Source organism: Athene noctua, chromosome 13 (genome assembly GCF_965140245.1).
Source record: "Athene noctua chromosome 13, bAthNoc1.hap1.1, whole genome shotgun sequence".
Classification (NCBI taxonomy): Eukaryota; Metazoa; Chordata; class Aves; order Strigiformes; family Strigidae; genus Athene; species Athene noctua.
The window spans coordinates 6,681,725-6,708,560 of record NC_134049.1 but is presented as its reverse complement, the minus strand read 5'-3'; the positions used below and the strand labels follow the sequence as shown (position 1 = coordinate 6,708,560).

The 26,836-nt window shown below is 41.2% G+C and overlaps 1 protein-coding gene across 1 annotated transcript in view; it reads left to right on the top strand.

The window, feature by feature from the left end:
• The first annotated feature begins 2,607 nt into the window (after positions 1-2,607).
• Positions 2,608-26,836, top strand: part of ABHD17C (abhydrolase domain containing 17C, depalmitoylase) — a 30,429-nt gene continuing 6,200 nt past the window's right edge. Inside the window, exon 1 of the mRNA XM_074917366.1 lies at positions 2,608-3,988. Coding sequence (XP_074773467.1) covers positions 3,456-3,988 — 533 coding nt within the window. The 5' untranslated portion in view covers positions 2,608-3,455. The remainder of the gene's footprint in view (positions 3,989-26,836) is intronic.

The window sequence follows — 26,836 nt, the reverse complement described above, 5'->3', positions numbered from 1 at the left end:
GCAGCAGTATTCAGGAACTCCTTTTTCTTACTTCTCCATCCTTATCTTCTGGCATGATTTCAGTCACTCCTTCTTGTTCTTTTCTTGATTTTGTTCTCCAACACTGGCAAATGTTATCTTTCCTGAGGAGGCACCCACTGTGCAGGAACTATTTTATTGTATGAGGGATGGACTGAGATTAATGTAAACCACACAGAGCGTATGATGAGAACAATGAAGAGACTCTAATAACTAATAAGATTTGCACAGCCCAGTTCACTCGATGAGCAAATTTCATGACACTTCCCCTTGGATTCAAAGAGGACACTTTAATCTCACTATTACAAACATGACCTAAGAAAGGACTAGGGTGGAGCATGGGAAATATTGTCCTTTAAATTGTCTATTCTTTGGAGTAGCAATCTACTTATGATATAGCAGCCTCAGCTGTCTGGCTCCAGGCGAGTCATACAGCCTTTGCGAGGGTTCTGAGAAATGTTTCAGTTGGTGCTACAAGCCCAAATTCCAGCTCTTATCTTGGTTTCAGTGTGTGTGCAGCGAGAGGAACGCGCAGCGGCAGCACTAGACAGGCTTCTCTCAGATCTCATCAGCCAAATCACTTCTCAGGGTATATCCAGGGTTTTCTCAGGGTTGTATCAGTCTTCCCACAGAATATCAATAGTGGTTCTTGTAACAGCATAGGTGGAGCTTGAGGTCATTCGTGATCCCCAAGGAATTTGACAGGGTTCCTCATTGATCTATTTTGTATTTTCTTTATCCAGATTTGTCTATCACATGCTATGGAGCAGGAGTCCCTTTCGTCATTTGATCAGATGTCTAAACAGCCCGTACGCAGGGCACATTGGCCGTGTCTGCCCCCTGAGTGCTGCTGTGTTTAGCAGGTGGGACATGCTTCATTCCCCCCCCCCAACCTCTGGGCCCTGTCACCCTCCCAGCAGGACAAGCCTGGGACACGTGTAATAAACTGGGTATTCTCAGGAGGAAACAGTCTGTCTGTGCCAGCGGCCACACTTTCAAGCTGGTTGGATATACACAGTGTTCATTTTCTCCCTTAACAGTCAGCATAGACATAATTATTGCTGGCTGAATTTCGGATTTCTAAAATTCCCATTGTTAGCAAAACTAAAGATTGATGTGGATAGGGGCTGGTCTTACTTTTGACATTCCAAAGACAAAGGAATCTCACACATGACCGACTCTTTTGTATTCAGGTTTTCAACTAACTTGCTTTGAGTTGGCGAGTGTTAGCACTGAAAGAGTTCGTCTCAGGCTTGTCACTATTGAAATTACCTCAGCTCAATGTTCTCCTTGGTTTTGAAACTTTGTTCCTCGTAGGCAGCAAGTTGGGTAATGGACACACATTAGGAGAGCCCCATAAATGGGTGAACATGCATCCCATGCCTGAAGTCAGGGCACTGGTTGGATGTACACGAATTACAGGGTAAGTACTGCTGCACAGGTGTAATTTTCCTTGTATTTTCACTTGGGCTATGTTAGTGTTGTTTTGGGTTTTTTTCAGCAAGCACTCAGTGCTGGTTAATTAATTTAAGGGTATAGTTATAACCTGTGTTGGTACCAGAATGTTACAGGTAAATAGGTCGTGTTTTGCCCGCAATCTTTTGTATTCTGCTCTCTGGATTGACGAACACATTAGATGCAGTACAACGCCTCATTCACGGGTTCTGCCATACGCCCTAAATGATTTGCTGATTTGTTCAATGAATTATTTGGGAGACGGGGTATTAGTCTGATTTTTTAAGGAAACGAGGCTTCCGCAATTGCACAATTTTCAAGTTTTCTGCGGTATCCCTTGAAACTGCTGACCGATTTCAGTCAAACCCAACAGATACAGAGGTCTCCACAGCCGCCAAGTCTGGGACGCACAGGACCCCCGACACCAGGAGAGCAGAGCTGTGGAGGCCTCCAGCTGCGGCGCGGCAGCTTTTGTATTTCTGCACAACCACACCTGAAATTCCCCAGGGGCGAGACTCGAGGCCCCGGGGTAGCCCTCGTCCCACTCGCCCGGGGAGCACACGGGGAGCACCCTGCCAGCCTGGCGCGCCCAGGAGAGCCGCCCGAGGCCGGCGCCCGCCATGCCGCGCCGTGAGGGATGGACGCGGCCTCAGCAGCGAACAGCCCTTTCCTCAGGGTGACCCCAGCGCACCGGAGCGGGCCGGCTCGGGAGCCGCGCCAGCGGATCCCGGAGGCTGCGGGAGGTCAGAGGGGCGGCCCCGGCAGCGCGGGGCTCCCGGCCGCGGAGCCCCCGGCGGCGCGAAATGGCCCCCGGCGCCCCGCCTGCCCCTCGGCCGGTGGCGGCGGCCCCGCCGCGCATGCGCCAGCGGGGGGCGGCCGGGGAGCGGGAGGGGCGGGGGGCGCGAGCGCTCTCGCCGCACGTGACCGCGGCGGCGGCGGGGGGCTCCCTTAAAGGGGCAGGCGGCGCGTTCCCGGCGCGGGCGGTCGCGCCCCGGTTCGGCCCGCGGGCTCCCGCGCCCCGCCCCGCGCACCTGCCGGCGGCGCCGGGCCTAGGGGGCGGCCGCGAGCCGCGGCGGGCAGGGCCGGGCTCCCGCCTCCCGCCTCGGCCCCGCCGGCACCTGCGGCGGGCGGCCCCGCTCCGCGCCCGTAACCCGGAAGCGGTGCGGCTGCGAGGCGGGGGGAGAGCGCCGGGACATGGCCGCTGCCTGCTCCTGCCTGCGCGCCGCAGCCGGCATGGCCCTGCCCGCGGCGACGCGCGGCTGAGCCTCGACCTTGCCTTCCCCTTCCCCTGCTCGACGGACCCTTCCTCCTCCTCCTCCTCTTTCCTCCTCTTCCCGCCGCCGCTCGGACGCCGCCGGGGCCGGGCCGGGGGCGGTAGCGCTGAGGGGGGCTCCGCGGTGCTGGGCGTCCCCGGGGGACCGGGGGCCGGTTGCGGGGTGGAGCCGGGCGGGCGCGGGGGCACGGCGAAGCGGTGCGGTGCGGGGGGCAGGGCCCTTGCCAGGCGTGGCTGCATGTTCCCTGCGGGGGGCCGGCTCCGGCGCGGGGGGCGGCTGCTTTTCGTTGGGGAGCGCCGCACCGAGCCGTAGGACCTGGGAAGTCATTGTATAAATGCACCCGTGTACGTGTGCTCCGTTCTCTGAAGGGGTCTGAGGTGGTGGTTTGGAGTTGAATATACCGCAGCATTAGTTGGGGGATTTTTAAGGGCTGGTTGTACTTCGTTTATATTTTGTGGGGTTGGTTTTGGTTTGGTGGTTTTTATTTGGTTTTGTTTGTTTGTTTGTTTTAATAAGCACGTTTTCAGGCTTTGGGGAGCTGCGTTATTTTTGCCGAACTGTAGTTCCTCCAAGGTTGTCGTTGTTTGCGTTTTGGGAGGGCAGCTGGTAGCCTTGCAGGACAGTGCGCAGGTTGCGTTGGAGGAGGGCTCTGGGTTGGTTGGGTTTGACTTCTTTCCAGTAGAGGTTAGTTTTTCTCCGGTGTTTCTGATGCCAGAACAAGGCCCCAGAATGAACGGTTTCTCTCTGGGCGAGCTCTGCTGGCTGTTCTGTTGCCCGCCTTGCCCCAGCCGCATCGCTGCCAAGCTGGCCTTCCTGCCCCCGGAGCCCACCTACACCGTGCTGCAGCCTGAGCAGCAGCAGGAGGCCGGGGCGGCAGCCGGGGCAGGGACCCCCACGGGATCAGGCACCTGCAGCCTGCACCTGAGCGAGCGGGCGGACTGGCAGTACTCGCAGCGGGAACTGGATGCCGTGGAAGTGTTCTTCTCCCGCACGGCTCGAGATAACAGGCTGGGCTGCATGTTCGTACGTTGTGCTCCCACTGGCCGGTACACGCTGCTCTTCTCGCATGGTAATGCTGTGGACCTGGGCCAGATGTGCAGCTTCTACATTGGCCTTGGCTCCCGCATCAACTGCAACGTCTTCTCTTATGACTACTCTGGCTACGGGGTGAGCACCGGCAAACCCTCTGAGAAAAACCTGTACGCAGACATTGATGCAGCCTGGCAGGCCCTCAGGACAAGGTAAATGGATATTGGGGACAAGGTGTTTCTGTATCTCCATTTAATCCTAGTAAATCCAGTGTCTGCACAGTTAACCTGCTGAGAGGTGGAGGGGAAGGGTTTGTGGATGGTTTGAGTTACTTCAATGGCTTCACCAGATGTTCCGTCAACAGCTACCGTGCAATTTGCTGGAAGGCTTCATTTGTTAAAAGGATGTGTGCAAACCTTCATCCTTGGGCTTTTTCTAGATTTAGGGGTTTATTCAGCTGTATTATCTGTTAGTCATTGCTTCAGCATTGAAAATTACGATCTTGAGCAGGAAATAGCGCACTGGTTGCAGTTTGAGCTTGCAGGGTGCAAAAAACCTTTTTGTTAGAGACTTGCCGACCACTGTCTACACTTGGAGGTAACCCAGGTGAGCCAAAGCATTGACTGAATTTGGCAGTAGCCTAGGCCAGTGCTTACCAAGAAACTGCTGGTGTTTTGTGATGCATCTGGGGTTTCACGCAAGCTCGTGCAACAGAGACGTCTTTCTCTTTTGGCAACCAAACAACTGTTGTCGTATTGGGTAGGGTAGTGGGGTGGAAGGAAAAAGCGTTGACAGGTGGAAGTTGAGCTGGGGATTCTGCCAGGAAGAGATGCCGAAGTAGGTGGCATCCAAAGGGATGGAGCAGCAACGAGAAGGCTCTGGCAAGGTGGCATGGCCAGGAGGAACAGGGAGCCCTTGGCTTCTAGGAAATCCTGAGCAGAGCTGCTGCCTCTGGCTCCTTGTTACAACTGTTTGCCATCCCTGGGCCTCTGTTGCTTCTTCTGTCCACAGAAACTATGAGCTCCTTTTGCTATTGTGTAAGTAATTCTTTAAGTAGGACCTCACAGAACATATCCTGGAAGAGAGAGCTTTAAAAAGCTTAAATTGTTGCAGTAGGGCAAGAGAAAAAAAAAAAAAAACGAACGTTTTCTATTCTTGGCTCCGGGGTTGTGTAGATGAACTTGGCTTATGTGAAATGAGTATTTAATGTCTATCTTAAGGATATGTGCCAGCTTCAGAAATAGTGACAAGAGTTGTTACTAATTTAGATAATTGGCTTTTCAAGGATCCAGGGATTGGTCAGTTGTGGAGTCCAAATGGCTTTTGACATTGGTCTGCCCAAGTCAAGTTAAGAGCATGGGGGAGAAAGGTGTAGGAGGAAGTTACCCTTTTGTAGCTTGTGTTCTGGCAGTTTGATGAACAAACCAGATTCTGGGGTTTTTTCCAGAAATAAAAAAAAATAAATAATCCTTGAATAAGAACAAAATGTTTTTATGTAAAGAAATAACTTTGATATGCTGTATGCAGAATAAATTATTAAATGCCACTGTTATGCATATGGATAATGGAAATAAGGTTTTAAGGGAGGAAAAGTGCTATGTCTAAGCCAAGCCTAGTTAACATTTTAACATTTGTCCTTCAGTTGCTGTGTTTTCTCTCTGTTTCACTTATGTTTAGTTGATGATATTTTTTCATGAAGGTCTTCTAGAGCTCTGAATAAGTGCTTTCACATCCACTTGGAAGTGCTCCTGTCTTGACAGGCATTTAGTGTGTGTTTAAAATCTACGTAGATCCAGAAACAAGAGGTTCCTTCACTTAAGTCTTTTGAGAAGCCTGACCCAGTAGGCGGTGCCAAAACGTGCCCAGCTTGCTCTGAGAGGATTGAGCTCTTTCTGTTAACACGTGGCTGGAGGAAGTTTGTAGTCTTATATTGGAGTCCTTTCTGTAGTTTATACAAGATCTGGGTTCTGCTTTTCTCTGTAAATTCAGGGGTTGAAATTTGCCAGCTTGTACATGGTTAAGTCCCGCATCTTAGTGCTACCTTGAGAGTAGAGTAGTTGTGTTATCATTGGTTAAAGATAGGAAATACTACAGTATTTTGGGTGCCCAGTAAAGAAATTGGTTACTGAAAAATGTAAGCTTAAAAAAAAAGATTGATTCTGTCTATTAACAGATGACTGTCTTCATAACAGGTATGAGCTGAAACAATAGGTTTTCTGTTGATGAATTCTCAAAGCAGTAGTGTGAACTTTAAGTGACTGATCATTTCTTAGCCCTTTTTAATAAGTCCAAGTGGCTCACAATTAAGTGAAATACTCTGCTGTAAAAATACAAGTCTGCCTGTTGAAGTAAAATGTCGTATTGTACCATTTTTGCTACAGCAGTTCATTGGTAGCTTCCAAGAGTTTGTGTATGCTTTCATTCTTCATGCAAATGCCTAACATTTGGCCTGTAGTCATGTGGAAGTGAACTGTAATGCAAAGTTAAAAGTGAAGTCTTAAAATAGGAGAGGTTCACTATGCCATCAAAAGCATTTAGTCATCTGTGCTAAGTTCTGTGGGAAGCTGTTGCTCTTCTGAATCCACCAGACGTTCCACCTGGCAGCAGAAAGGAATCATTAAAATGTTGGAAATCTGAGATTCCTCTCTCTCTCTCTCTCTCTTTTTTTTTTTTAAATTGTGCCTGTGAAGTACCACTGATACTTAGCAAATATTAATTTAGCAGTGTATTTTGAAAGTTGCCCCGAGTAAGGTGGAAATTAACCTTACACTAGGACAAAACAGATTGCTGCCAAATTTTAGACATGATGGTGAGCTGACTGTGGTTGCAAACATGGCTGCAAATTTTGACTGTATTTTATCAAGTTACTGAAATGAGGATTATGCTGTCACATACACATTCAAGTATCAGACGTTACACGACAAATGACTATAAAACCACCTTGTAAACAGTGAATGAAAAATAAAATCATCATAATTTTTTTGGTTGGTTTCAGTTATCAGTCTGTGTTTGGAGAATCAGTGTCAGCTATTCTGCATTCTTTTAGTCTTTGTAACTTATTTTCCTTAATTCTAATTAAATGAGTATCTCTCCTCATGAATAGAGTATGCTCTTAAACGATAATTTTACTAATTATTACGTTTGAATGCTAACTGTCTTTCAGCCCAGGTAAAGATATTGACATACAATTACATTTCGTTGAAATGAGTTTTTATAGATGTTCCTTCAGAGGTCCAGTTGTAGTGTTGGTTGCTCAAGTTCCAATATCCATTATTAATCAGTAATTAATTTGGGCTTTATATATTTCCACTTGATTAACAATTTTCCATCTGATATCTAAATGTCTCTCAAAAAGAATCTTCTGTTTCTTTGCTTCAGATAATATTTTTTTGTTTCATTTTAGGCAGGTTGGTCTGTTTCTGTTCTGTTTGTTCCAGACCAGATTGAAGAGAAGCTATATTGGACCCTGTCTTCTCTCAATGGTCCTTACGGTTTTAAGTTGCTTTTTATTCAGATGTGATTGACTCTTACCCTAAAATCCTGTTGACTTAAGACAACATCTGCATGGAATGACTTGATTGTCACTCTCCTCCCCTTTCCTGAATTCCCCATGGGAAGGTTGAACTTTCTAACTCTTTTACATTAAGACAATGTACAGTACTTAAAAACAGGATACACGCTTGGGGTTTGGGTACAGCGCTTAAGCACAAAGCCATGACGACTTTGTTGACTGCATGTTTTTTATATTAAATCAATTTGTATGTTCTCTAAAAATTTGGAGATTTGTGAAATGTTTTTAAATCTCTGTCAAGTGAAAGAAGGCACTGCTTCTGTAGTAGAGTTTCAAAGAGGAGAACCCATTAGTCAATCTTTTGGATATTGAAAGGAGGTGAAGAAAATGTGGTTAATAAATAGGTTAGAAGAGCTGTGCTTGTTGCATTTAACAAAATACAGCTTGATGTTTTTTCATGGTGCACAATATAAACTGGTATCCTTTCTATTTAAGCTTTTGATAAATGATAGATGTTACTGTAATGTTTAAATACTTCCTTCTGAAAACACGTACATTTGAGTTTGTCTTTCAGTCCATAGGAGAGCATTGGTCCACTTCCACTTCTCATTATGCTCCTTGGTCAATATGGCAAGATGAAAGGAATTGTGAAATGGTGTAATGAAATGAGAAGGCTTTTGATCAATGGATAGCAGATAGTTTAGAATATTTAAGTAGTTTTTAAAGCTTTTTCCCCAAATTCAATGTTTAAAACAAAATCAAACCTTTTATTATATGGTAATTTTATTATTTGTGGTGCTGATTATCAGTCTCTTACTGCTGTTTCCTTTGAAGGAGTTGATGGAAAGGTGTTAACAGTTTTCATTCGAGTAAAATTAGGGAACACATCTAGTTGGATTAGACTAGCGTGATAACTGATCTTCTGAGGCTGTGTCAGTTTAGTTTGTCTCCATTTTGATTTGCTGAAGTGGTTACAGCTTTCTAGGTGAATAATAGCTTCAGGTTTTTTTACCTCAATTTATCAGAATAGTTATTTTCTGCTTTAATTTTCTTTGCAACAGAATCTTCTTTCTCTAGCACTGTGTTTCTGAGCATGATCTAACCCGAGTTCTTTAGATTGAATACTTAGAGGTGTTGATGAAAAGTTACCAACTTCATTCCTGGCAGGCCAAAGGCAGTGCTCAGCAGTCATGACAAATAATCCTGGAGTAATAGGGTTCCCCTTGTTCATGGGGCATATAACCTGGTAGATTTTTCTGTCATTGACTTTGATAGGGTTTTTCCTACTTCCAGTTTTTTAACAGTGTTGACATGATATCTGTAAAGGATTGTTTAAAGAGACCGCTCTCTAAAACTTAACTTATTCTACCTGCCATGGTCAGTACCTCAAGAAAAGCTGCATACAACTTTACTCTGTATGTTATTTTTACTCTGTATCTACTCTTTACTCTGTATCTATTTTTGAGCAGTCTCCTGCTGTTGTCTATGTAATGAGCAGAGATTAATTCCAGTGATGAGCATCCCAGGGACAAATGCCAACAACTATTTAAAACAGGTGCTCTGATGTTCAAAGTTATTCAAAATGTTTACTGAGCTTTGGTGTTGTATTACATAGTTTAGTCACTTGAAGTGAAAGTAGTTTTGCTAAATATTTCCCTATTTCTGTCAGGACTGCAAGATCAAAGCTTGTTGGAAAAAAAAAATATATTTTTTTACTTTCAATAATGTTTTGCAATGGCTGTTATTTGGGAAGAAAAATAAGCTGTCAAAGAGCCTTTGGCTAATACTACTTGTTGTCCTGAGTGTAGATTGTCCTGAAAATCAGCTTCCTGAACCGGAGAGGTTGGTTTACTCTCTGCACAAAGGTTGTAGCATCTCGTTCTCAACATCATTATAGCATTGAACATAAAGGTTTCTGGAGGAACATGTTTTTAAAGCCTACTTGCTGAAGTAACTAAAGGTTTCTGTCTGCTTTTAAGAGCTAAATTGTGTGAAGCGTATGAGAAAGGCAAGCGTTTTCCCTTTCTCACTCTGGATGGAGAAGTGTGTCACCTTTTGGGACTGAGCTGATGGTGGTTGCACAGTGGATGTTTGACCTGTTGCTGGTAGCACTTAGATCAGTTCAATTTGTACTTAGCAGTGGAGTACGAGCTGGACAGGGTCAATCTCTGGTGCCTTACTACCTCAAAACCAAAAAATCCCTCCAAAATTCAACGTTTGTCCTTTGTTACTTACTCTGCTATTTTGGAGTGTTTCTAAGTGCTGGGCGAAGCTTACGCTGGCTCATTACTTGTGAACGTGAGTAAAAAGAAGGAAAGAAAAAACCCAAACAATTAGCAACGCTATCCAGGACTGTAGATACCTGTGGGTATAGGTGGAGAATATTTCAAGCTATGAAAGTAGGTTATCTGCCATCAACTGGGTTTGTGGGGAAAGCTGTCACTTTTTGAGGAATTGGATATTTATATTTCCATATTGAATGAAGAATACATGGTTGTTTTGGTTTTCTGGAAGAATACATGGTCGTTTTGGTTTTCTGGGGGGTTTTTTTGTCCTATGATGCTTCCTCAGGTGGAGATAGCCTAATATAAAGGCAGTGCCAAGAAATTTGCTGTTTGGAGCCTAACTTCTGTAGCATATGTCTGAATTTCATGTTTTATTTTAATATTAGATTTGCCTGGGGGAGACAGCAATCTGATTATGACAATTTTTAGTTTTAAACCCTGCCTCCGAAAACACTTTTAAGCAAAATATCTAGAAATCAGTTCCTCAGTTGCATTCTCTGTTGGCTTTAAAGACAATAGTCTCAGAATTATGTAGTGCTAATAAATTAAATGAGCAAATAATAACCTTTCCCCCCCCCCCCTAAAGCCAGTAATAAATTTAATGAATAACTAGCATTCCCTTCTGCCCTTCCTCACAAATATAAATCAATTACAAGGCTACATTGCAAGCAGTTGAAATAAGTCATAAAATAAGCTGCAAATGTGCTGTGGCTTGACACACATACAGGCTTGCTTTTGCCAATTAGCAGCTAAAAAGGGTAGAAATCTTTCTCTGTTGATTAGGAGATAGTTTTAGTTGCCACTGCACTTGAGAAAACTTGAAGACACTTATGCATGTGCAAAATGAGGGGTTCCTTGTGTTTTCTTGAATCTAAGAAAGGCACATCTTTACAGTTCTTGAATGCTGGTGGCTTCTAAGTGTCTCTTTGTGTTAATTTGAGTATACATTGTTTATATTGATCTGAAATAGAGATAATTAAGGATTGTTTTTTGACTAAAAACTTGGGTTTGTGTGGGCTAAAATACAACAGGTGGACAAACCTATCTATAAGAGTCGGTGGACAGTGGAGAATTGAGATTGCTAGAGCCTAGTACTTGTGAACTGAATAAGCAGTTTCAGTGATCCATTTGCTACCCCTTCATCTTGACTGTCCTGCTTTTCAGTTTTTAGATGAATGACTTACACTGGTCCTGCATGCTCAGCCTGACATCTGATGATGAAGCTGAATTTTATTCCTGCCCGCAAACCCAGTGCTTTGTTGGTGTGGGTTTTCTAATGTGTCAGGTTTTGTGAGCATGGAAGTGTGTGATTGTAAAACCAGGAAATTCTGTGTGAACACAGAGGTATAAAGGAGCTTTTAATAGAAGGCTAAGAATGTAGAATGGGATGAATAGTGCATAGTGTCAGCTTAAGGACTGAGGAGCATCTTTACATTCACTATTCTAAAGGCTAATTTGAGAAAAATGGATTATTGTGGCACGTTCCACATAAACCTGCAGTACCTGCAAGTGATCCAAGAAAGGTGCAAACAAACGTAGGCCAGTTGTATAAAGACAGTGTTACATTGGCATTATCTATATCCATATCTTTATTTTGTACCCACTATGTTAGCTTTACAGAGCAAAGCTGCTCCTGTTGGCATTAAACATTGTGGTTGGATTTGCTGACCATGAGAGCAGATGATACAAAGGCACAAAATTATGTTAGACAGTCAGATCTGGCTCGGTGCCCACCCACCTTCCCACCCTTGGTTTCATGTCTCCCGATGAGCACATGCAGGTCTTTGGGAAAATCCCTACAATCAGGAAATAAAAAAAAAAAAAAAAAAAATCTGTAACATCTCAACTTTCAAAAAGGGGAATTCCATGTGAGTTCACAAATGAAAAATGATGTTGATGTGGAAGATGAGGTTTTAAGTTAGTAGACTTGCCTCAAAGTCCAGAGAGAAAAATTTAAATTAGAGGTAATCTAATCTCTTAAATATTGCCTCTGGGTTTTTTTTGTATTGAAAATTTGTTAGAAAAACATCATGCTTTCTTGACAGTAATATTATTTATTGGCACAGTTGCTTGAAATTCTTCCTAGGTACACCTTTCAAGATGAAAATGCTTTTTTAAAAAACTGTTAATTTGAAATTAATTGTTGGTTTAGACAGTTTGGGGTATGCTTTTAGGAAGATCGTGCTACCATGCCTGACCAGAAAATCCTGCTTGCATATAGAAATGTTACTTTAAGAACTTTAACTCTTGTGAGCCTTGTTTATCTGCCAAGGGATGTTGCTGAAACAAGCTGCATGCATCAGTGATTGGCAAATAACCCTTCTCAAGGCATGCAGTGTCAGCCAGTAGCTCAAAGATACTTTTATTTTTTTTCACAGGACGCTGCCAAATTTCTTAAGATCCCAGTATGTTAGACTAGTTAAATTTAACTTTGTGACATGGCGTGGCCACTTCTTTTTGCATGCAGCAAATGAATAATTATGGAGTGACGGATAATGGGGTCCAACAAAGCTGGAAATTCTGAGACCAACTTCAACATGTTTCTCAGGGAAGCACCTTTTAAATAGTATGGCTTGAAATGCTTCTCTTTTAATAAGGTTGTTTAGAAAGTGTTTTGCTCAGATCACAGGATCTTTCTGGACATTCCTTCTCTCTGCTGACTTTGAGTTAGCTTTGTTTTGCATGTTCTCATAGAACTTGAAAAATGGTGTTCAATAGCAGCAAAGAAGCAAAAACAACTATATATTTTTTCAAGTGTACAGATAAAGTGAGATAAGGTTCAGATTATCATTATTACATGAATATTATTGGCTATTTATAGTAAATTAAACACGACACTTTGTCTTAACTATTAGGCTGTACAATAAACTGCAAGCCTTAATAATATGCAAAATAAGAGAAGCCAACAGTAATGTGGGGGTAGACTTCTGTTAAGCAGTTTGTAAGCAAAATGGTCAATGGAACCATCTACATTTTAAAGGAAATTTCAAGTAGTTAACTTGCTGCCCTAAGCATTGGACTGGTTTGTTTGTACAGATCTTAACCTTTGTCCCATCTCTGTATAGTCTTGCGAAACATCTGATGAACTTAAGTAGGATGTTGGCTACATGACACCCTGGGGAAAGTGACATCTTTCAAGAAAATGTTCTTGGTTTTGAGGCATGTTCTCTGGGGCAAATTTATAAAAGTCTTCTCTAGCTATTTGTTCTTTATAGCTTCATTTCTCACAAAAGTGTGTGTATGTTTTGGTGTGGTGTTTTGTTTTTTAAAATGAAGTAGCTAATTTTGGTATACTTATTTTGTTGGTATTCCCAGGACAATTCTTACCTTGAGGCAGTTGGTGAACGGCCGGTTGGTCTCCCACTTCCCCTAAGACTGCAGTGTACTTCAACTTGCATATTAAGTTGTATTACACATTTTTTTTCAAAATATTTTTTGTTGTTCCCTACTGTAAAAAGCTTGTCTATTTTTTCTAGTAAAGCATTGTTTTTAACGTGTCATAATGCTACTACAGGAAAAGTTTCCTGGTTATGAGCATCTTACCCGCTTTAACCGACTGTGAAAGTACCAGAGTTATAGGAAGAGGTGGGGTAGTAATTCAGCTACAGTTTTGCTATTTTTATCCATACTGGTTTATAAGCATGTAACCTTTGCCTCAGACTGGTTAATAATTACACTGAATTAGTATACTTTGCAAATGTTTCTTTCTGATGCAAAAAGCACTCTTTCAGGAGTCAATACAGTAGTTTAAGATACTAAGTGGTGTTTTAACTTTAAGCCTGACCAGCATGCCTGTAAGGTTTTGACTTCTACTGAATCTCTGCCAGCTTCCAAACTTCTGTTTCTCTGATACAGAAACCCTCTGCCCTCTCCCCTGAGCTCTTGCTAATTATTCATTAATATGATGTACACTTCTAAAGCCTCCTGTGCCTAAAACCAGTACAATTAGTTCTTTATCCTGTTTTTGAGGCTTGTACTAAAAATCAGTCTGATAATGCAGAAAACTACTGTCTGTGAAGGAATACAGGCACAAATATAGTTGTCTTTTTAAAAAATAAATTGTTCTAATTTGTATTTGCAGTAACAAAGAACAAAGATGATAAGAGCATACTTGAATATAACTTGGAGCTGAATTATTGGTGTGAAAGATAAGATTGTCATAAATCCTCAATGTTCACCTAGTCCTGTAGAGGGTGAGAGGACTGTAAAATCTCCTTGGTTTATTGATTTTTTTTTTTATGTTTTTTTTTTTTTTTTATCCTGAGACTAAGCAAGCTGGTGCCAGATATACCGCCCTTCCAAAGTGGATGCCCTTCTGTCAAACCTCATCTGAGATCTGTATACCATTTTGTGGAGAGCACTGAACAGACACCATTGATATAAGACCTGTCACCTTCCAATTATTTCAGGAAATTAACCTTCCTATCCAAATATCCACTCTAATAATGTTCATAATGAGGAACACTAAACATAAGGATCTTGGATGTTTCTTGCCTGGATGTAGTTCTAAAGCTGTTGCATTTCAACAGCAGGAGAAACTGAACAATTGCTAGTGTCTTTGGTTGGACATTCGTAGCAATTTTTTGTTTTTCTTAGGACGAAGTAAGTGTTAATTTGGAATAAAGGAAGCAATGTTAGCTTAAATTTAGCTAATTTATTATTGGGATTTTGAGGGGGAGAGGAGGAACTTGATTTAGCAGGTATTGTTTGTCATTTGTTATTCTGTTTTTCTTCCTTCCACTATTCCCAGTGCTTCTCAGCCGTAATGTGAATTGTGTACTTTCCTGCTCTTTGCTGTAGAACTGCTCAGACTTCTTCTTTAAATATTTTTTTTAAAATTACCATTAAATATTTCTATTTTGTCTCTGGTTTGAAGCTTTGTGAAGGGAGGGAAGAGCTAAACATAAGAAATGTGTGTTGGGGGAGAGAACAGCAGTAGCCTACATCTAGAAGTGCACGTGTGGTGAAATGGGGAACTGCAGAAAAACCTGGGTAGCCAAAGCGTTGCTATCCAAACTGGTGTTCGGCCATGGTGTGGACATTAATGCACCTACTTTTCCAAGCACTGCACTGTCGTCTGTTATTTCAAAAATAGAAACTCCAACAGTACAAGACGTCTTTATGCTATGCCGGTTTATTGGTAGGCCATTAAGTGCCGGTGTGGCATGTACTGGAATTGCTAACATTTTTTTCCTGCATAACCAGTTGTTCTCTGGTGATACTACAGTCAAGTAGGGAGCCTGCTTGCTTTACAAGGACTGCATCACAGATAGAGGCTAATAGGATGCTGAGTAACATTAGGAAGCTGCTTTCTTTTCCCTTTATTTTTGTTTTTTAATTTTCTAAGATGCATCTGCACATCAGCTTCTACCTTTAGCATCAGCTGCAATAATGCACTTAAGTGATTGCATTAACAGTTGTCCTTGATCCACTGCTAGATACTTCTGCTTCTTGTGGAGTAGCTAACTTAATTGGTAAGCATCCTTTTCTGAGGGGAAAAAGTTGACAGGCAAGAAATCTTTCACCAAAAAGACTACAAAAGCAAACGGCCCTGCTCACTCGGTATGTTGGCAGAAAACAAAGTATGCAAGCAGGGTGTTTGACCATCATTAAAACCTCTTGATTTGCACAATCTGGGCAAAATGTTTTTCACTTCATAGAAGCTTGAATGATGCCAGATAAGATAGCTGAATAAGCTGAACAAGTATATATAACCTGGTTTCAGAACTGAATTTTCTGATGTGAGTTTAGGAAAGTTATGAGAAAGTAAGTACTTTTCTAGATGTACAGAAGTACTGTTCCCACTTTAGATTAACATTTGTTACTTTAAAATAGATAAAATGTACTGATATAATTGAATGCAGATGTCTATTTCTGTAGTAAATTACTTTTTTACTCTCTTTCCAAGTTCCTGGAGAGCATGAAGCAGGCTTCCTGGGCACTTCCAACCTAACAGAACTGTGCAGGAGAAACTTTGACTGTGTGCTAAATTGTACTGTTCACAGTCCTCAGTAGTATTTACTGGTAGAAGGGATGGGGGCTTTAGCCTCTGGGTTTGTGATGATAAAGGCTTTGACTAGGAAATTTGTTTTTTAAGCTCTGAACTAGTTATTTGTGGTCTGCTGTTTTAGAACATCTGGTGCTGTTAATCCTTATGATTTGCTATATATTTTTTTAAATCATCTTAGCTTTATGGTGACTGTTACTGCGGCCTGAACATTCATCGTGCTAAAAGTTCATTAAGGGAACATGTGCAAAAGGAAAACAAAGTGTAAAACAGTGCAGGTTTAAATATAGACTAGCTAATGTATAGATTTTGTGGAGCAACAGATCGTTAATCCTGGTACAGTCAAATCAGCCCATTTTTGAGCGATAGGACTAGAAGAACTTGAGGATGCTTACAAAGAAAGGAATTGATGAGTCTGATTTCAAAGTCAGAGTGCCAATATAAAAATGTCACAAAGAAAGAACGAACGCTGAGGTTTTCTTCTTTCTGAAAAGATGCTGGAAGAATCTTTTCTACTAATAGATTGGTTTCATGGAATTACTGTCTTTTTCCATTTGGCAGTTATCACTCTTGATATTTGTTAGAATATTTAATGAACCTAACTGATAATGGGTAATTGAGAGAAGGCAAGGAAGACTCATCAGGAGAGTAGTGTTTCTCTGAGGCTGTGAATTTGCCACTTCTTTGAAAGCAGATGCTTAAGTGTGTACAGATTCACACTGTAATAAAGCTCAGTGTTTGAAGCAATTACAAAATTGGTTTGTGTTTTCTCCACTTAGCTGGGGCTGGGGGAAGAATAGAGGTTACAGTATCGCTTATCCAAGTCGGATTTCTCCCTAGTCATGATTCACAAGACATGGCAGTGCAGAGGAAGTGCCTATTGTTTTGATTCTTAAATCAAAAGAAAATACTGCTCTTCTTTAAATCTGTGGAAATGGTTAAAGTAACCCAAAGAAACATGAAATATTTCCAGAGGATTAAAGAGGACTATCCAAGCAGGATGTGTGGTCTCCTGGATAACACAGGCCATGACACTTCTTCACTTGGCTTCTGCGTAGAGCCCTTCGGTGTTTATGAGATAGTGTGTATCTTTGAGAGAAGTCCAGTCTTATCTGGTTCTTCTACAGTGCCTGAGCATATTAATGTAAGTATATAAGGGAAAGAGAAATCCTACTGCCAGCTGAGTCATCTTCATATAATGCTGGCTGATAAAATATTCATATACCAGGGACAAAAGCGTTCATTTGCAGTCGGTTCTTTTTAGCAATATTAGACCAGTTCACTGGTACTCATCACTTTTGTATCAGGACCTCTCTGCTGTGTTGTTCTCCGTCCTGCCTTTCTGCCATCCCGTCCCCTTTCTGTGGAAGACTCTCAAATCACTGCCAGAGCTATACTAATGCTTCTGGAGGGGAACAATGATGCATCCAGTTTGTCTGCTTGCATATGTGGCGAGGCCTCACCCATTCCAGCTCCCATGTAATCCTCTCGGACTCGGGCTCTAGCATTCATGTTTCCAGGGATCTTTGAAGAGCAGTGTGAAAAGGGCTTTGTCTGCTGTTCTAGGATGTTGGATACAAGCACCTGCTGTTGAGAAAGTTCAGCTTTTTCATTGTTCTCCTTAGTTACGGGGATAATACTTGAATATTTTTTTATCAGCTTGTTTTCAGGATATAGTTACAAATGTGATGCAAGGAAGAGTCTGTCTTAATGCCACGTATTTCACATTTAATGGCTTGTAAACTGCATTGAATTGTAGCAAAAGTAGTCATGTAATGTAGTTTATCTTTGAAAACATGAGGTTCTTAGTAAAAGCTATTTCATCCACAGATTTTACATAGAGACTGAAACATAAATAAAATGACAACAAATAGGTGGAAGAGAATGCAAAATGAAGGAAAGAATGGAAAAGATCCCCAACAAAACCAACCAAACAACAAAACAGAAACCACACACACAAAAGAAAAATTTAAGTAGTTAGTTGAATTAAATCAGTGGTGGGACTAGTTACCTGAGTACTTCCAGAGCCAAGCCCTATAGGTATCAAAGTTTTGAGCAGCCTGCTTTGAATTTTTCTTTCATCTAGTCTTCCTAATATTAGTCTCCAAATGATTAATACCAGCTTAGCAAACCATTTAATTATTCTAGAGCACCCAGACAATTGCCTTCAGCAGAATTTATGTATACTTTTGTTTTAAGATCCTTAGGTTGAGAATAACTTTTTTTATTAATCATAGTGTGTGTAGCTAATCAGCTGTGCAAACCTAGAAGTGTGAAATTTCAGGTGAGCTTTGCAGTTTGATTACAGTTTAGGGTTAGTCTTGTTTCATTATATACTTATACAGTGATATTTGTATTTTCAGAAACTACAGCCTGATACATTTAAAGAAAATTTAACTGGTGCCATTTCTTTTTGGCTTGACTGTTCTGGTTTCTGCATTTCAGCAATTATTGTCTGCTTTGTGAGCAGATGAGCTGTACCTGGCGAAAGGGAAGAAACATTGGGAATGGGTGGTGCAGGCAGCAGCTTGGGTCAAAAGTCACTGCACTCCTCCTCAGATAAGTTACCCCAATGCATGAGTCAGAAGCTTAAGTCTTGCATAGTTGCAGCTCATGGCAATTAGTGCTGCGGCAGGATGGCCTTAAACTATTGTGTGGTTCTATACATATGTAGAGGTAAGGAAAATGTCTCAAAGTTAGTGTTTGTGAAGAAGAGTCAGGGTAAAAGCAGTGCTCAAGATTGAGGTGTCGGAAGTGCTCCAATAAGCAGATGGGAGTACTAAAAGAATACTACAGTGCTCCTGAACAGAAATGCTTTGAGAACTGTTGGAGAGCAGCAAGATTGCTTCCTCCAGGCTTGTAAACCCTCAGTCTCCCTGTGCTGAGCCAAGGGTGGTGAGGAGGGTTATGTGATGGGCTTGGGAGGTGAGCCAGAATGCATTGGCTCACTGTGAATTTTCAGCCTCTGGAAGAAGGCAAGGCTCTCCAGTTTGGAAGCAACTGAAATCTAAGAAACAGCTATGAAAGCACAAAACTTGTGGGCATGCATAATCAGTGTTAATATTTGTACTCGGGGTTTTTTTTTTTTAACATTTCCTAGGGAATCAGTTTCTGTTCTAGTTTGACACATACTGGTTTTAACTGAAGTCTTTATATTAAAAAATACTATGTTTAGGTACATGGATATCATCAAATCTTTCTTGTTCTTCATAACAACCCTTATAGGGAGTAGTTTACCTCATTTTTTCAGCTTTTGAGTGTAGGATATCCAAAGGGGAAGTGTAGGCTTTTTTCAACAGTAAAAGGATTGTCGAAGTTTTAATGACATGTCATTAAATGTTGTGAGGAGTACGCTCATCTGTCTTAGCTCTGCTGTATTATAAAACATAGAGTATGATGTGTGCAGCTGAAATAAAAATACCACAGCAGGATTGAGATGAGATAGAAGTTGGGGGTGAAGATAATGAGTTCCTCACTCCAGAAAGTACTGTAGACTGAGCTTCTCTGTGAAAGTAACAGAGTTTTCTCTGCTGTCTTGGGTTATTTAAATGTACCTCAGAGAGTAGCTATATAGATTTTGTACACTGGTTACAGTAAAGAGTATATAATAGAATGTAGCTGACTGAGTTTTTGTGAATTATTGATGCCGTGGTCATGAAGACAGTTCATAGTGGCCAGTAAGAATTCCTGTCTTTGATAAATAAAGCTTAAGACTTCTTTATTCCATGTTTATTTGCTACAGAGCATCTTAACTTTAACAAAGTATTTTGCATTTAATTAACTCCAGAGCTCTATTTTTAAAATAACTGGAGTGAGAGATTCATTTTAGTATGCCATCTACGTGCTGTGTTGTGGAACTAAATGGTGTAAATCAAGATTGCTCCAAGAAAGCACTTTGGGAGAAGCGGGGAGCTCTGAAGAGTAGAGAGCACGTGTTTCTTCAAAACCATAACCTTGTGACACAGGGCTGGCTTCAGAACTTTAGTTGATTTCTACGGTTGCTAAAGCAAAGCAAGTTGTGGGGTGGGAATTACATTTGCATGTATTCATGCATTTAACACTTATTTCTACTCTTACTAGCTTCTTGTATTTCAGTTTACAGTGGGTTTGGATTGCATTTGCTCCTGTGATTAGGAATTAATTTAGGAAAGCGCTCCCTTCCTCTCGTTGCACAAATGCACACTGGGTATTGGAGTGTTATTCACCTTTTGTCATAAAGTAGTAGAATGGTGAAGGTTGGAATTCAAACAGAAGGCTCAGCCACATCATTGCTCATTTTTGTTGGATGTCCCACAAGAGTCTGTTTTTGCTTGTCAGTGGCCTTTTTGCTAACTTTCACTTAATGTGAAAGAATCATTGATCATCAGTATGAAAGAATTATTGAAGTTATTCTGTTCTCTTATATCAGTGTGCCCATGGCAGAAGCTCCTGCTTAAATTTCGATGCACATTTAATGACAAGTCTGTTCCCTCATTCCCTGCTATCTAGGGGAAAAAAAAAACAACAACCAACCAAGCCCTCAGTCAGTCAGAAGCAGCTGTTCCAAATCTGTTTGTTGTTTATACATACAACTGCTAGTTCATGTGGTAGACAAATGAGCAACCTAACATAAACCGAACACCAAAATTTAGTATTCTGGGTTATTGTGGTGATGAAAGATCATGTTATAAATACAGTTGAGTTCTCAGTACAAGAGAAAACAAAGGAGGTTTTACTTTGTAGTCTCTTTAAAAAAAACCAAAAAATTGATCTGTAAGCACAGATTGCATATTTTCTGCCCATTCTGTCTTTTGTATACTATTATTTTGCTACTGTTTAGCTACCTTGGAAGAGATTTCTTCCAGAACACAAGTTTGCAAAGTCGTCTTTCCTGGCTGATGATGTGTACTATCTATTTTTTTTTTTATGATCCTATGTTTTACTTCTCTTTTGACTCTTCTTTCTGAAAAATGCTTGAAAAACCAGAATGGATAGATGCAGTCTAATTGCAGTTGTCAAATGATCTCCACTGTGAGATCATTAACTATAAATGGTTGTGAGGATAGAGCCTGATTTATGACTAACAGAAGACAGACCTCAGACTGGGCCTGTGATCTGCTGGGTTGCTTTGCTGTGCCACAGTAAGTTGGCTCAAAAACGTGTGATGCAAGACAAGCACGTGGAAGTGCTGCCATGGTGTGGCATGAAATCCTCTGACAAAATGAGTGTTGAAGGGGGAGAAGGAACTCATTTGTAATGGTGAAGCTGGGGGGGTGGAAAAGGAGGGGAATGGATTTACTGTTCAAGAGTGCTTGGTTTTGCTCTGAGTCCTGAGCAGATTTACTTTGGTTAAGGAAGGTGTTTCCCACTTCAAAACGTGACATAGTCAGGAGCCTATGTTCAAAGCATGTGAACACAAGGTAATTTAAGGTTGTTTGAAAAAGGAAAAAAAAATTTTAGAGGAACTAGTATTATTCGGATTAAAAAAAAGACACCCAACCCTCACCCCCCAAGCTACTTAGTGTAGATTAGCATAATTCAGTTAATTTAAAATGCGATTTCATTACAGTTTGCACCAGAGAATGCCATGAAACAGCTTTCCTTTACCTACCCTGGTTGTTCAGGGAAAACTTGCCCTCGCTGCTCTACTCAGCGGTGTGTGGATCACCTGCTCTTATCATGGTCGCTTAAGGTCACCAGTGATACTTAATATCCTTGTTAGGACTTGGTTGAACTTTAAGTACAGTTCTCAATATTTCATAACAGATCACTGATTATCACAGCACAGTAATCAAGAAGCAGTTGTAGTGATTCACGCTTCAGGATAATTAAGTTACTGCAGTGCAAATGATCATCCTAAGAAGTACCTAGAAATTGCTTCCACTCGATCGATTGATTTATGTGAATAGAAGAGCTGGTACATCACTGGATCAGCACTACAGTCACATAGTCCAGCAAGCCTGTAGTAGTGTGGTATTTGCAAATAATGAATTTCCAAAATAACCTTTAAGAGGGCATTTTCAAGAATCAGAGGTTCATTCTGTAACTCCAGTATTAGTTACCCTATATTGATTAGCACTGGGCTTTCTTTACAGCATAACCAAATAATTATCTGGTGCGGCAGTAAAATAATAGTGATATAAACCTGTGGCAGATTCCTTGATTAAATTTCTCTGGCAGCCACTGAAATTATTTTGAGTGTGAACACATTTGTAGAATTACTCATCTGCTCCTGTGACAGTGTGCTGGGATATATGCCAGAAAAATGTGTCCCTTTTTTTGCAGCTTCATAAGCCAGAATACTATGGAAACCACTTTTGGCTCTTACTACAATGAAAATATGAACTCGGAGTCTGCTGTACCTGAACTTGAATCACACAGTGTTTGTAGACTTGGACAGGAAGGAAGTAGAGAAGGAAGAAGACATCACATATTTTAAAGAGTCAGTGTCTATTGTGCTCAGTAAAACAGTGAAGAATTTTAGACCTATATTTGTGTGAATTCAGGAAACTGGAGTGAGAAGCTGGCACAGCGACTCTTGCTGTGTGCCAGGGTTTCCTATGAATCTTGAAGTAATTCTGATTTTTCTCATTTGACAGTTGTTGTTATGGTTAACACCAAAAAATCCTTAATCCAATTCCTTGCTCTCAATTTGGTGTTGGCATTTAGGTTGAAAATCTGCTGTAATTTCTGTGGTATTTTGGCTGACGTGCTGGAGTGGTACTTGCTGAAGCACTTTGTGAAATTCAGTGTTTTGTTCTGATACTGTAAATTACTTACAATAATGTTTATTGACTGAACTTGAGTTTTTCTGCACTAAAGGGCTTACAACATAAACTCTTGCTCAACATATGCAGTCTGCACGTGGGATTTTTACTTAATTGGGGATTTTTGTTTTTCCTTTCTACCCCAAAATCAGATTTTTAGATTCATACTGCATTAAATAGCCACTTATTTCTGAAAATGTAGATGCATATCCTACAGAAGTATGTAATGATGCTATAGAAAAACTTATCTGTGTTTCTTTAGAAGCTATCAAAACTTCTCTAGATCATTACATTTAGAGTCAATGTATTTTGAAAAGGGAGTGAACAAATATGTTGTGACAAATGGGTTTGTATAAACAGGACGAAACAGACTTGAAGAATAGCTTATGAAGATCTTATAATAACTGAGCACATGTACCTTCTAGTAAAAATACTCTAGAAATCACTATTTTCTTCAAATGTGCCATGTTTTGTGTCATTCCTGATGCATGCTGGATTTTCATTGTCCTAAAAATTAATTGGTTCACTGATGCCTCCCTTGAGAGAGGAGTGCAGTTTCAAACTTGGTCTCCTTGCAAGAACACATGGACTAGTTGCCTTGTTTTCCTGGCCTATCTCTATATACTGTGTTGTAAGGAAAAACTTGACCACCAGTAGCCACCTTTAGTTTAGTAGCAGTTAAACAAGTAAATCACAACAACATTATGAAATGGGGCTTGTGTAGTCAAAATGCTCTGCCTAGATGTTACTGTGACTGTTTTTGAAAATGAATTTGTTGTTTTTGCTATATCCATGCTGTTCTATCTACTTTCCAGTTTAGGTAAGGGGTATTGGGACAGCAGTGTTAAAACTGAAAATACAAGGTGTGGTTAACTTCACTGATTCAGTAAGTCTTCTGAAAGAAGAACTGGCCTCATTAATGAATATGTGTTTAGCACCTTTGAGGATTGGCACAGATGCTGTAACTTCGGCCGTGAACATTGCAGGGCTTCAGCTGTGTGACACGTCTGTAGTCCCTGAAGCAGCATTTCACTAGCGCTTTCAACTGAGTAAGGAGAGAGTAAAAATAGCCATGGTAAACTTTTATGTATCACTCAAAGCTGAAGCCCTGGAGGCGGGGGAGGGAGTCAGTGTCTTATGCTCATAATTAGGGATGCTTTATGACAATGCATAGTTTGTACATAGTGCTGTCAGCCAGAAAACATGAAGTACTCTACAAAAGCAACTGATACCATCATCTGTGTCGTATGAGGAAACTGAGGAGGGACATGGCCCAAGCCACAACCATACAGCTAAGCAGACTGAACTAGAGGTGATTGTGTCCCGTCCTCCTTTGCTGTACTCGCTGTCAGCAACCCTCCCGACCTCCTCTGTCCCACTGGCCTCTTGGTGTGACTGAGGACTCTTATTACTTTATGCAGGGGTAGTTAGAAGAGTCTGGGGTGTGGATTCTTAATAGCCAGCTTACACAAGCATGAACTATGTGCACAGAAGGAGACCAGAATTTCTGGTAAAACCGATTTGTATAAATTGAGGCAGTAACACGGGGGGGGGGGGGATAAAAAATACTGTTAGTAGTAACTGTGGAGCGTGTTGGTGTCTTAGCTAGACCTGGCCTGAGCTGGGAAGCTGTAGGTGCCAATAGCTGAACTGCTTGTGAAGACAGCTGGGGCTTTTTTCTGCACACATAAGAAACGTAACGCGTACTCCACGCAGCCTGCTCGGGTTATTGAGAGTAGGTTAGACTGGAGAACTTTGCCACCTGATAAGTGCTTGTGGGCAAGGACACACAGAAATACTTGCATCATTTTCAACGGCAGTAGCTTTGCAATTCTCAGTAATTGCCTTACCTTGAGGAAAAAAGCATGCATGCCTTTTTTTCCCCCCCGCTTTTTTAAAAAAATCTTTTTCTCCCTCGTCAAATCAGTGTTTTATATTTGCCTATGTTAACTATTTGAATCGCTTCCTACTTTGGTTTTGCTGAAGGCTGGTTTCCACATTGCAATGTTGCCCAGCTTGTTCTGAACTCTGGGCTCCACAGAAGTGCAGGAGCACACCCATAAATTTAACTCGGGTCTCCCTCTCCCTTGGATGGAGCTCTGTTTCCACAGAGACCAAAGCTTGTGTGTTTTAAGGAAGATATTTTTAGGAGCTGCTGTTTAGCTGGTGGAAGGACTTTCTTCCTTAATAGGAGAGCAGATTGTATCAGGATTCCTCTTTTCTCAGAATGTGTTTTGCATTTTTCTATCACATTCTTTTTTCTGTGTCACTTAGTTTCCCTTTCATTGCTGCCGTCTTATCCGTGTCTGCTTTTCCTCTCTTCTGTTTCACTTTCTGCATCACTATTCCTGCTGTACAAGAATCTAATACCACAGGGGAGTTTGCAGAGAGTGGGAAAGGGACCCAGCCTTTGCTCAGAGAATACTGTTATTTTAAAGATGAATTCCCCAGGTCATTGTGTACTTCAGTTGAACGGTGCTTGCTGAGTCACCAGCTGGGCAGCGTTCGTGAAGACAGAGTATCACGGAGCCAAGCCCTGGCTTTCAGCTCCAAAAACCTCACACATGTCAATTATTCATGGACCTTGCTTATGTCATATGTCCTTTGGCCTCACAGTAAATAAATTTTACATGTAGCTGTTCCTGCTGATGTTTGTGGTAAGCGTTGTGTCTCACCTTCTGATTGATGGCCTAATGGTAAAGGGCTTAAAAAGATAAATCTGTTACAGTAACTCTTCGGTCTTGGAAAATTGGACTGTCCCTGACTAAAATGGTCCAAGAGATTCTTTTAGTTGTCTGTCAGTAAGAATACAAAGCAGAAAAGACATTTAACCTAATGACAGGCTACAAGTGCACTAATTTGGTGTCCTGATACTTTTTTTAAGTTTTTTCTTTCAAAATGGTCACATTGCCTGTCTGCAGAGTTAGATACTGAATGGTTGTAGCACTTAATTTGTGATGAAGGGCTACTTTAAATTCAGAGAGCTCTGTGGTTTTTTTAATGATGCTATAAAGTGTATCTGACTTTAATTGGCATACTGTGAAATTGAAATTGTTTGTTTCTAGAGTACCTATTGTCACAGCAGCAAGGTGTTCCGCTTACAATATGAGCTGTTTTCAGAAACAAAATAACATCAGAAGGTGTGAATCCAAAGCGGATAAATGTTAAAGAAAATTGCCATACTAAAGCAATTGTAAATGCTGAAGGAATTCTCTTGCTACCCTATGCTGCCCTGTTTATCCTGTGATTCTCTTTCAAACGTCTGTTTCCATATTCTGCTTAGATTGTAAACCTTTTAGGAAGAGGACTTTAGCATTTCTCATGATACTGGAGTTCAGGATGGTATTACACCTACCAGCATTAATATCATTCCATCCCCATTTAAGTGCCACATAGTGGATCTTGTTCCAGTCCCATTTTCTTGTATTCCCTGATGCTGATGCATTTCTACCTGGTTTTAAAACAATGCAGCAGCTGGTAGATCAACAAATTGAATGCTTGTGCTGCCTTCAAAGGTACATGCCTCCAGCTCTCCCTACCCAACAGCCCGAATGAAGTCCATGAGGAAAAGGCTTTGCTCCAAAATCCTGTTAATGTGCATACCAAAATCAGCTAGGCTCTTTTGACTGTTCGCTGGACTGTTTCTAACAGTAAGGCATAAAAAATTCTCCTAAAAGAGCTTCACAACATCTCTTTAAAAACATCAGGCCATGGCTGTGGTGATAGACCACCAACGTGAGCTGCTGCTTGGTTACCAAGAGGATAAAATTTTACTCCAGGGAGATATTTTTAAACAGTTGCTTATTCATATTACAGTAGATGCCAAAAGCACCCTTATGCTCAGCAGTATAGAAATATTAAGAAAATTCCAGTTTCACAGAGGCTATCATCCAGTCTAGTTTTACTTCATCATAAAGCCAGGCAATCTTGACAGCCTGTAGTTGAATGATTAGTACTGGATTATTCTTCTATTGTAATTTTAATTATTAACTGGTTATTCTTCCACTGTAGTTTTCTCTCTTTTGCACATACCCAGTCATTTAGCTGCTTGAAAGTCGAGAATTATCCAGGTCTACTGTACATCTCACTATCAGCTTGGCAAGGAAGTTGAAACCTTCCAGGTGTGCATTTGGCATAGCCTGAACTGTAGGTTTTGATTTTCACAGTCATAGCAGTGACAGCAGGACAGTAGACAGCGTAGACTGGCAAAAAGACACGTTCTGCACAAATAATTTTCTACTAGAAATGTGTTCTCTTCTGCACTCAATTATTCTTTATACAGTTTTCAATAGGAAGTGGAGTTATACATAGAAGTTTTCTGGGTAAGTATTTTATAATTAACTGAGTAACAGCTTTGATTTGCAGCTTCCCTAACAAGCTGTAGTGGCCAAATAATACTGTTGTACTCTTCACTTCTTCCTAGCCACTGTTGCTTCCTCCTTGATCCCTTCCAAATTCCTTTATATTTTGCATACTTTAAGTAAAAACTGAATTTGTATCATACTCAACTT